General features: G+C 39.5%; 1 protein-coding gene across 3 annotated transcripts in view; it reads right to left on the reverse strand.

Annotated features, from left to right (window-relative positions):
• The window catches only part of EFHC2 (EF-hand domain containing 2), a 199,231-nt gene that overhangs the window by 127,166 nt on the left and 59,701 nt on the right, over positions 1 to 12,364 (reverse strand). For 2 of the 3 annotated variants that reach the window (XM_016947523.4, XM_063804773.1), the window contains exon 3: positions 2,527 to 2,677. In XM_016947523.4, the coding sequence (XP_016803012.1) occupies positions 2,527 to 2,677 (151 nt within the window). Of the gene's footprint in view, positions 1 to 2,526; positions 2,678 to 6,810; positions 6,875 to 12,364 lie in introns of those variants that run through there. The other variant, XM_063804774.1, reaches the window with a different exon arrangement.

Genomic DNA, 12,364 nt, shown 5'->3' on the forward strand with positions numbered 1-12,364 from the left:
GTCCATTTTCCCAAAACATAGCACAGTGCCTGACACAGAATAGGCATCCAACAAATACTTCTTGGCAATGCTGGCTGGCTCCAAATTCATTATTCCAACCACCAGACACAATGAAGCCATGCTCTAAGAAAAACCTCAATCTCATGAGCATTGAAGGAAGTCCTTTGCACACTTAATGAGGTTGCATGACAACCTTATTCTCAGAGCCCATGGCCCTCAAATCCCTGCTTCTCCCCCTTGAACTCATTGTGGTATATCAATACAGAGCCCTCGGGCCTAGATTAGTAATTAGTAAGCAAAATTTGTTCAGCATAGGCAGAAATCATGAGATGTGTTAAATAACAATAGGTAGGTAGGTATGCTAAGTAGAGCATGGGCATGTTAAACATAGAAAGAAAGGGATGGAAAAACCAAAAGATAACTGATTTTCAGTAGGTCGTAAATATACATGAGGCACCTGGACTCTAAATATTCATGATATGCTAAATATATAAGGACACTAAATATTCATGAGCACCCAATATTTATGAGGCCTCAATTTGGTCACTCATTCATCGGTGACACCCATTCTGGCCCCATGTGACCTCTGCCCAAGAAACACAAACACAACCCAAGACTATCCAGCAGGCTTATTGACAAGCTACAGCCATGGCCAGGCACACTTCTCCCTGCATCTCCCCAACAGAGAAAGTGTGTGCCCTCAGCCCGAAGCCCCTTCTGTCTGTGGTTCTCCTTGCTTGAACCTCAGTTCTGGTCTCCAAACCATACTAGTAGCAGGGAAGGTTAGTGAAACAGAGACAGAACCATTGCTGACCCCAGGATTCAGGCAGTATGGTCCTTCTGCCTACTTGTACCCTGTCCCAAGTGTGTGAACCTACCCTATCTCTTTCCCTCTTTCTTCTCATCATGTGTTTTAAATTACTTTAATGTAACATGTGATTCATGCATTTTAATGTGATCCATGAGCCTTCTGTTTTGTGACCTCTGGGAGAGCCTGCATGTACAATTCTCAAAGGCCACCACTGTATCCAGGTAACATCCCACACAACACTCTCCCTGCTGCATACAGAACAGATTGTAGGAGGAGCAAGAATGGAAACAGGGAGACCACGTTAGGCAGCTATTCTATTCCTCTAATCAACAGATGAGGGTAGCTTAGGTGAGGATGGTAGTGAAGGGGATGGAAAGACATGGACATATTCAGGATATGTTTTTCTAGGAGAGTGATGAACAGGGATGGTAGTTATGAGCAAGTAGGGAAAGTAAAAGGAGTATATATTGTAGTTAGAGAAGGCAATTTCAGAGACTGAGATACTGGAGGTGGCAATACTCTAAAAGGCAAAGAAACAACAACACACCCAAGAATCAGCTCCTCAAGGAACTGAGTACCCTGAAAGGTCATTTACACCAGCAACCAAACAAACACTCAAATCCTCTCATACTTCTAGCAGGCTGTCAGTGAAAAACCACCCCTGACCTGCCCCCAGGGCCATCTATCTACACGAGGGAACAAACAAATCTGTGACTCTCCTCTCCTCCGCCCCTACACCAGACCCCTAACCCCAACCCTACCCAGGTCCATTCCCTATAACTTCTAGCAGCTCTCTGCCAGAAAGTTCTTCCTCTTACTGACCTGAACTCTGACCCCTAGGTCCCATCCATGAACATACAGAGAATAAGGTCACCCCTTCTCCACATGACAGCCCTTTAGATTCCTGAGGACATTTATCAAGCACACTTGAGTCTCCCCATTACAGACAAATATCCCTTTTCACTATTCTGTCTTGCACATGACAAATGTTCAGTTCTTTCACCGTCATAGTTGCTGTCCCCTGAAGTCATTCAGAACTCCGCAGCATCCCAAGAGAAGGACCCACAGCACAAACAGAAGAAATCAGTCATCTCCATTGATCTCTGCCATACTTAATGCAACCTAGGATTAGCTTCTCTGGTGGCCACATCACAGAGTTAACTCTTATCTGTGGCTGAGAGGAGTATGGACAAAGATGACTGGCATACACAGGGTGAAGGAACAATGACTCTCTGGTGAGGTACCATCGAAGTCTGTAGTTAACAGGTATGAGGATGAGGAGGGGGTGGTTGAAACAAATGACAGTAAATTCAAGAAAGAAGAGAATGCCAATCTGGAAGCTGCAGTAGAGAAGAGCTTTCTCTTCTCCCCTAATGGTGTTGTGAAGGAAGTGATCTGCTCACGGCAAGGCGACCAAAGGGTTTGAGGAAAAAGTCAAAGGCACAGGAGAGTTTACTCATACCAGAGCAGCACCTGAAAGGATACAAGTATGCCACGGAGGAGTGAGAGACCCAGCCAATGTTGACATGCAGAGGGTAGAAAGCTGGTAAGTCACAATCAGTAACTACACGCTAATGGCATGTTTATATTCACCACTGCCAGCAGGTTAGACAGCCTAAACAGTAGCATGCAGTCTTTTGAAAAGCTAAAGGCAGGCAGTATATAAAGGCAGGAGTCAGAAGTGAAGGAACCATAACTCTGCTTTAAATAGATACCTTGAAGTAATCCACTATTTTTCACCTCTGGTTCATTTACTTGAATTGTGTCATCTTCAGGGTAGAAGTAGATTTTATAGTATCTTATTCTGTAGTTGGTTTGGCTTTTATCAAGTACTTCCTCTTCCAAATAGGCATCAAAAGATAATACCTGTTGGAATAATAATTAGAAACTAAGAAATGAAAAGAAAATTCAGCAAACTTAAAATTAACAAAGCAGCTGCCTGTATACTTTTTGTTAATATAAAGAAAAAAGTAGAGAGAATTTTTCCAAGAACTCATTCTACACATCAGCCATGCGAATGGATATACAATCTAAGATACAATACATAAAGATTATTTAATACTTTTATCACCATCTGGTTAAAACAAGGAAATGATATTCAAGTAATACATCCATCGTTCAGCTCTACCATAAACTGAACTAGAGTCTGCCTTTGGGATTTCACAGTGGGATTCTAAATGTATATGTTATAGAGACAAAATATTCTTTCTCACAAGATGAATAAGTTTTGTCATTTTTTTCCCATTAACAATAACACAAAGCTGCCTTGGTTCCGGCATAAAATTATCCTGACTGTTAGTCCTGATGATTGCTTGCCTTCAGGCAATTCAAGCAGGCATATCTGAAATTCATCCAATGCCCTGGAGACCCCACCTTACACTTCGGGAACCTCAAGGAGCCTAGCCCAATGCTAGACTCAGACTCATCTTGTATGGGGGCGGTAGGGAATAAGGAAGGGAAGGACAGGTGGATTCTAAAGCAGTTATGGTAAAATTCAGAGATAGTCAAAAATATCTTTGAAAATTCCTTAACTACTTTAGAAAACTGTGCCTCTCAGTAAGTAAAACACAGCCCATTTTTCTCCCATATTGAAGCAGATGACTGCCTGCTTCTTCAGTTGAAGACCAGTTAAAATCATTTCTTTATGCTTAGGTGCCATGTTGTATGAATAATATATATCTTTAGCCATTGGAAACATTCTTAATATGGCATCCTGCTCACACACTGAGCACGACAAGGTAATTGAGGACAACTGTGGGAAAAGTAGATTCAGGCTACCATTTCAAGCTTGACCTGCGGCTCAAGCTCTGTGAGAGCTCCATTTAAATATTCTCTTTGTCTCTCACTTTTGATCAATTTTTATAATTGAAGTTGCAAAACTTAACTGTGCATATGATGTAACTCCAGGGTTATTCAATGTGGACAATATGATATATATGAGTGAGTCTGTTAGATGCAATCTACCCTCTAGGGGTGGTGGTCAGTTAACCTAAGTAAGAATATATACTCCAGGAGTGTTTAGCATATTTTTATCAGAAGCCCACACTTCAGAAGTGGCTAACAGAATGCCTCAGTAGCTTTTTCTTTGATCAACACAAGAAGCTTTGTCAATTGCCATAAATGATATTAGAATAAATTTTAGTGAAATGATTGTATTCAAAATGCACATATCAGTTACAAATACTAACCAGGCACTGTCCTTACAGGAACAGGTTATAAGAGTCTGGTGAGCCCAGAGATCTACTCCCTTCAGGATGGCACCTTTGGCTTCATTCCCAAATAGTCCTATGTTCAGCTGCTTTCTTAAAGAATTTGTCTGGCCTGACTCCAATTAGGTTAGCTAAACCCCATTGCTAGAATGCTGTCACATTTGTATTGAGTGAACATTTCAGATAAGATGCTGTTGGACAAGTATAGAGTTTCCTTCTGGGGTGACAAAAAAGTCTTGGAACTAGATAGATGTGATGGTTGCACAGCCTTGTGGATATGTTAAATGTCACTGAATTGCACACTTTAAAATGGCTAATGGTTAATTTTATGTTATGTGAATTTTACCTCAGTTAAAAAAAGATATTAGACACTGAGTTGTGTTGGACACTTTAAAATGGTGAGTTTTTGTTATGTGAATTATATTTCAACTTTTAAAAAGTAGGGGGAGGGAGCTGGCTACAGTGGCTCAGGCCTGTGGCAGGAAGATCACTTGAGCCCAGGAGTTTGAGACCAGCCTGGGCAACATAATGAGACCCCGTTTTTACAAAAAAAATTTAAAAATTAGTCGGGCATGGTTACGTGTACTTGTAGTCTCAGCTACTAGGGAGGCTGAGGTGGGAGGATTGCTTGAGCCCAGGAGATCGAGGCTGCAGTGAGTTATGACCTCGCCACTGCACTCCAGCCTGGGTGAGAGAATGAGACTCTGTGTCTCAAAAATAATTTTTTTTTTAAAAAGGGGGAGGAAAAAAAGATGTTGGAACACCTAAAAGGAGAAAGAGCTGGGGCTTCATCAAACTTTCAGTGTACGTAATATTTAATCTGAGATTTTTTTTTCTTTGTAATCAAGTAGGAAAGTGTAGAGAGAATATTCTTGGCTGTCACCCACCTCTATATACTGAATGCTGCCAGTATAAATTTGTGAATGACTACACTGGCATAGGTCAATTGACAACTGGCATAGGTCAACTGTCATGTATGTAATCATTAAATATTTATCAATCAAATGATGCATTAAAAGAGAAGGATGCTAAATTGAAATAAAGAAAAAAGGAAAGACATTATCTTAGGTTGGGCTTCAATATGCCTAGATGAGGGACAGACTGATATTTCATATTCTGCTCCCATGAGAATACAGGGCTGTCAAACTCCAGCATGAAAGATACAGAGCAAGTCAGAATGAGGTAGAGATGGAAAGATAAAAAAGGAAGAGGAAGAGGAAATTATAAAATGTGGTGAAGTAGAATGTAAGAGGAGAGACACCAAATAGATTAAAAAGTGATCTCACAAAAATAAATGATCTAATTGCAATGGAACTTGATGTATCAGAGAATCCAGAAAACAGAACCTAAAATAAAAACTGTTAAAAATGAAAATGTATAGGAACATAATTATGATGTAAGGTGTTATCATCATTTATGATGTCAAGCAGAACTAGATAAATAAGGTCCTAGGCCGGGCATGATGGCTCACACCTGTAATCCCAGCACTTTGGGAAGCCGAAGCAGGCGGATCACTTGAGGTCAGGGGTTCGAGACCAGCCTGACCAATATGGAGAAACCCCGTCTCTACTAAAAATACAAAAATTAGCCGTGCGTGCTGGCACATGCTTGTAATCCCAGCTACTCAAGAGGCTGAGGCAGGAGAATCGCTTGAACCCGGGAGGTGGAGGTTGCAGTGAGCCGAGATGGTGCCACTGCACTCCAGCCTGGGTGATAGAGTGAGACGCCATCTCAAAAAAAAAAAAAGAAAAAAGAAAAATAAGGTCCTAGAGGATGTAATTGGCTGCAATTTTCTTGAAAACGGAATATAAATATCATTTGGTGGGGGCATGTGATCTTTAGTCCTCCACAGGCCTCTGGCTCTGCAGGCCCTATGATATTATATGAGGTTACCTACCTGATCCTCAAGGCATTTGGAATTTTAATCTTAGCCTAGAGGATATAAAACCTTAGACCGGGCACAGTGGATCATGCCTGTAATCCCAACACGTTAGGAGGCTACATCAGGAGGATTGAAACACTTTAGGCCAAGAGTTCTAGACCAGCCTGGGTGACACATGGGTCCCCGTCTCTCCAACAATTTTTCTTTATTTAACTAGTCAGGTATGGTGGTGCGTGCCTCATAGTCCAAGCTGCTCAGGAAGCTGAGGCAGGAGGATTGCTTTAGCCCAGGAATTTAAGGCTGCACTGGGCTATGATCATGCCACTGCATTCCAGCTTGGGTGACAGAAAAACAGAAAAGAAAATAAAAAAGAAAAAGAAAAAACTCCTGAAATCTGAAATCAATTAGCTTTAAATAACAGGTATATGATTTCCTCATTACAAAGGAAAAATTTTAAATGTTAATGTTTCTGAATTCAGGATCTTCTTACAATTAAAGCCAAAAGAATCTCAAAGCAGTCAAGAATGCATTTTGATGGGCAAGTAGTTCTAACTTGATATATGGTACAAATTTAGCTTTGTAGAGAAGAATCTATCCTATCTTCATGACAGTTGAGTTATTTGCTTAGCATTGCATATCCCAAACAGCTGGATTTTAACATTAGATTCTTAATTTTCACTTAAAATGTTTGAAAATGATTATTGTCTGATGCAGTATGACACAAAAAATAATTGCGTGGAGAAGGTTGTCCATTGCAGGCTAGACCATGCAACTGTAAGGCAAAGGCAAAAGCCTAATTTCTTAGAATAAAGCATATAATTTTTAAAGATGGGGAGGCTGATGTGGCCAATACGTGAGTCAGAAAGACTATCACTTCAGGAATCAAACATCTAATGTCAAAAACTTACAGCTGAGGCCGGGCACGGTGACTCACGCCTATAATCCCAGCATTTCGGAGGCCGAGGCGGGCGGATCACGAGGTCAGGAGATCGAGACCATCCTGGCTAACACGGTGAAACCCTGTCTCTACTAAAAATACAAAAAATTAGCCAGGTGTGGTGGCGGGTGCCCGTAGTCCCAGCTACTCGGGAGGGTGAGGCAGGAGAATGGCATGAACCCGGGAGGCAGAGCTTGCAGTGAGCAGAGATTGCGCCACTGCACTCCAGCCTGGGCGACAGAGCGAGACTCCGTCTCAAAAAAAAAAAAAAAAAAAAAAAATCTTACAGCTGAATTTCTAGAGAAGCTGTCAGGAAAGAAAGACAAAACATCGGCAATGTTCAATAACCTCAACATTTTATAAAGAGGTCAACATCACATGTCCAAGTTTAATATGTTTAAGCTCTGTTTTATGAAAAAGGTTCAGACTTAAATTGTGAAGTACTATAAAAGGGATATAATGGTAAGGATAAATGCATGCTCTATATGTTAGTAGACAAGAAAAATTTGTGTACATTTAATACAGTGTTGTTTATTCTTCCTGAAAAAGCTGTTATTAAATCAATGGTTTCTCTCATGATTATGAAGTCCCATAATCAAGGAAATAAACGATAATACATTTTGTGTTGCATATAGAGGATGGCTCCTTTATACATGACAATATATATATTTACAGAAATATATCTGAAACATATGCTAATTCACAAAAATTTTAAATTTTAAAAACAGAAAAATTATACAAGTTATATTCACTGATCACAAAGTAATACAACTAGAAGTGTATAATGTACCTATAAACGAAAATTGTCACTCCTCATAATTGTACCAAAAATAAATTTAAAAATATAAAAAGTATACAAATAAAATTTATATACATGTATGTAATAAATTTATATAAAAGTATATAATAAAATATAAGGCCATACAAACCTATAGGATATAGGCAAATTTGCAATCTGGGGTAAATTAATGGATTAAAATTATTACATAAAAGAATTTAGAGTCTGAGAGAGAGGATAAATTGCTAACAGTGTTTCTCAGCCTTGGCTATGCATTGGGAACTTTAAAAAAAATTTGAAAGACCAGATCTGGCCGGGCGCAATGGCTCACGCCTGTAATCCCAACACTTTGGGAGGCCAAGGTGAGTGGATAACCTGAGGTCAGGAGTTGGAGACCAGCCTGGCCAACATGGCAAAACCCAATCTCTACTAAAAATTCAAAAAATAGCCGGGCACGGTGGTGGACACCTGTAATCCCAGCTACTCAGGAGGCTGAGGCAGGAGAATCACTTGAGCCTGGGAGGTGGAGGTTGCAGTGAGGCAAGATTACGCCACTGCACTCCAGCCTGAGCAACGACAGAGTGACATTCCGTGAAAAACAAACAAACAAAAAACCCAGACCCTTGCCTAAGTAAATTAAATCAGAACCTTGGGGAGGGGACTATTACTATTTTTTAAAAGCTACTGATGGGGTTAAGGACATGCTACCTCGGCAAATATGCCGAGGCACACGGCACCTTGGCATTTGAGAAAAAGGCAGAAGCAGGAAGGTCTCTCTGACCTTCTTCCATCATTCTCCCCGGAGGCAGGTCATAACACCTAGGAAGGTCATTCTCTGACCTTCTCCCTTCCTCCTTCCCTATAGACTCGCATGTGACAGGTGTCCTGCCCTATACCCAGAGGAAAGGAGTGTCACATAAGGATGAAGAATAAAAATCTGAACAAACAAGTCTTGCTATTATAAGTTCCCCCCAGTTTATTACCATTAGATCATATCCTTTTGTCCTCCAGTCATAGTTCTACATGACTGTCCATAAAAATAGTTTTTCCTGTTTCTTTGGATCATTTCTGAAGGCTCCATGTCTCCTGAAGCTTTCATTAAATAAATTTGTGTGCTTTTCTCTTGTTAATCTGTCTTTTGTTATAGAGGTCTCAGCCATGAACTTTGAGATAGGCAAGTACAAGATCCTTCTTTTTCTTTCCTACTCTCCCCAGGTAATTCTGAAACATAGCCAGAGTTTAGAACCAGTGAGCAATGATTCAAACAAAAGCTTTTAAGGCCGGGCACAGTAGCTCACGCCTGTAATCCCAGCACTTTGGAAGGCCAAGGCGGGCAGATCACCTGAGGTCAGGAGTTCAAGTCCAGCCTGGCCAACATGGTGAAACCCCGTCTCTACTAAAAATACAAAAAAATTAGCTGGGCCTGGTGGTGCATGCCTGTAATCCCAGCTACTCAGGAGGCTGAGGCAGGAGAATCGCTTGAACACAGGAGGCAGAGGTTGCAGTGAGCCATGATCGTGCCACTGCACTCCAGCCTGGGCAAAAGAATGAGACTGCCTCAAAACAATAAACAAAAGGTTTTGAAAAAGCAAAAATTTGTCATAAGAAAAACAGAAAGCAAAAAAGATAGTAAGGATATATAAATTTGAAAGAAGAAAAACAACTGCAATAAATAAATCCAAGGACTTTTTAAATAAATAAAATAGATAAGATTTTAGAAAGCTCATCAAGAAAAATATAAATAAAATGAGAAATGATACAGTGCATGACAGAGATGCAATTATAAGATATAAACCATAAGATAAATTATAATAATCATGCAAACATATGAAAATGAATTTTAAATTTTGCAATTAAATAAGTGATATTCTGTAAGAACCGTGACTTATCAAAAACACAATGAATAAGCTAATAACCAAGTAAGAAGTGAAAAAAATTACCAAAGAATTGCCCCAATAAAGTCTCCAACCAGGATGATTTACTAATGAATTTGTTCCAACTTTCAAGGAAAAGAAAATTACCAAATTATATAACTCTCCAGGATACCAAAAATGATGGAAAGCTACAAAGGTGAATTCCTATGCCTAATAGACGTACCATGAAAAAAAAGTAACTGTAAAACAATAGTTCTCACCCTGGCTACACATTAGAATCACCTATAGAGCTTTTAAAAATCCTGATGCATTGGCCACACTGTCCACCACCAGCCCCCCAACCCCCACCACAGACATCCACCATCCCCCATACACACACACACACACACACACACAGAAATCAGATTCTCTCAGGGTGGGCCTAGGCATCAGTAATTTTTAAAGCTCCCCAAGTGATTACAAACTGCAAGCCAAGGTTGAGAACTACTGCTACAGAACAATTTCACTACTTATGATTTATAGAAGATCCTAAGTAAAATACAAGCAAACAGAATTTAATAGTCTGTAACAGTTACAAGCCACCTACACACACACAAAAAAACAGCATTTTACTCACAGATGCCAACATGTTTCCCAATTAGGAAATATGAGCAAATATATAATGATCTCACAACATTTCCTACCACATACATTTTTAAATGCAAGGGTAGTTCCTTAACAAGATTACAAAAAGATCTGCTTTAAAACAACAGCCTAAATATCTAACATAATACTTAATTAAACTATGTGCCTACCAAAATCAGGAATAGAACAATAATGCCCCTACTAGCATCATTATTTAATATTGTTTTTAAAAGCTCTTGACAATGTAGAAAGATATGAAGTAAAAATATTAGCAAGAAAGAGACAAAAATTATCATTATGGGTAGATAAAATAATGACCTAGGCAAAGGCTGAAAAACTAACAAAGATTTCAGTACAACCATACCTGAATTTAAAATATTCTTATGTGTTAGCAATAACCAGCTAGACCATACAGTGGGGGGGAAGTATGTTCATAATACAAAATTACAAAATACTTAAAAATAGTTTTAATAAAAACTCTGTGACCCAGATAAAACTCTAAAAATATTTACTAGAAGATATATTAATAGAAGAGCTTGACTAAAAGGATAGGCGAAGTATATTCTGGATAAGCAGACTAAAATAACTTTTCAAGTGGGTATTTCAATGTCATTCTGGAGGGACTTAGAATTATTATTTTTTTTTGAGATGAAGTCTCACTCTGTCACCCAGGCTGGAGTGCAGTGGTGCGATCTGGACTCACTGCAACCTCTGCCTCCCGGGTTCAAGTGATTCTCCTGCCTCAGCCTCCCGAGTAGCTGGGACTACAGGGGCACACCTCCACGCCCGGCTTATTTTTGTATTTTTAGTAGAGACAGAGTTTCACCATGTTGGCCAGGCTGGTCTCAAACTCCTGACCTCAGGTGATCCACCCGCCTCAGCCTCCCAAAGCGCTGGGATTACAGGCGTGAGCCACCGGGCCTGGCCTAGAATTATTTTTTTAAGTCTACCTGATAAATAGTTCAGCCTATTAAAGATAGTTGTAAAATTTAAGTGTAATGAAGGAAATCTAGCTCTCCCAGACTTTATACCTTAATATAATAGTTCATTTATTAAAGTAGTACAATACCACAGTAACAAGAGACATAGTAGGTGTAAAAGAACAGATGCCCTGGAAATAGACTCTGTTAACAGGAATTTAACACATAATGAAAGAGGAGTCACATATCAATAAGCAAAAAAAGTACCAACTTGGAAAAGCATCAGTGTATAGCCTCCTGTAAAATCCAACCCAAATATCAGATGAAGTATTGGCTTAAATATAATAAATCAATTCCTTTCACCTTCCAAAAAAATAAATATGTGTCAAGCCTCAGAAGGAGGAATGACATTGCAGGCTTGGGAGAAAAAGAGAAAGAAAACATTTTTAAAAATTAAGATTTAACTACATAAGTTATAACTCCGATATACTAAAATATAAACAAAAACATGCTAACAAAACATTTTAGAAAATATGGCTAAACTTTAATTTTATAAAAATGTTTAATTTTTTAAAGACCCTAAAAGAGAAATGGGAAAACAGCATAAACAAAATTCATGAGAGGGTCAACAAATAAAAAGAAGTTCACTCTAAGAAACTGTCAGATTAAGTGCAAATTAAAATAACAACGAGGCATCGGGTTTATGTGTGTGTTTCTCCTATTAAATGGACCACTCATTACGGATGAGATTTTAAGTTAGTACAATTTTCTGCAGCAATGTAATGTTATGAGGAACCAATTTAAAATTCCTACCTCCTCTCAGGAACTCCATTTCCCCGCACGTAGTCCAAAGAAACAACCCAAAATACAGAAGAAACTTGTATGTGCAAAGATGTTCTTTGCAGCTTTTTATCATAGAAAAAAAAAGGTAGAATAAGGGGACCTGAAAAGTTAACAAAAAGGGAAGGGCTTGGTGAATTACGGCACATCTACGTTCTCCATGGAGCATTATAAAGGCACCAGCATGATATTTTTGAAAAACATGAGGCAATAAGAAAAATACTGAGGCTATACAGTAATGTTAAGTGACTAAAACACAGGACTGGGCCGGGCGCGGTGGCTCACACCTGTAATCCCAGCACTTTGGGAGGCCGAGGCAGGTGGAACACCTGAGATTAGGAGTTGGAGACCAGCCTGGCCAACATGGTGAAACCCCGTCTCTACTAAAAAAAAAAAAAAAAAAATACAAAATTTAGCCTGGCGTGGTGGCACGAGCCTGTAGTCCCAGCTACTTGGGAGGCACAGGCAGGAGAATCGCTTGAACCCAGG

The sequence above is a fragment of the Pan troglodytes genome, chromosome X, assembly GCF_028858775.2.
Source record: "Pan troglodytes isolate AG18354 chromosome X, NHGRI_mPanTro3-v2.0_pri, whole genome shotgun sequence".
NCBI lineage: Eukaryota > Metazoa > Chordata > Mammalia > Primates > Hominidae > Pan > Pan troglodytes.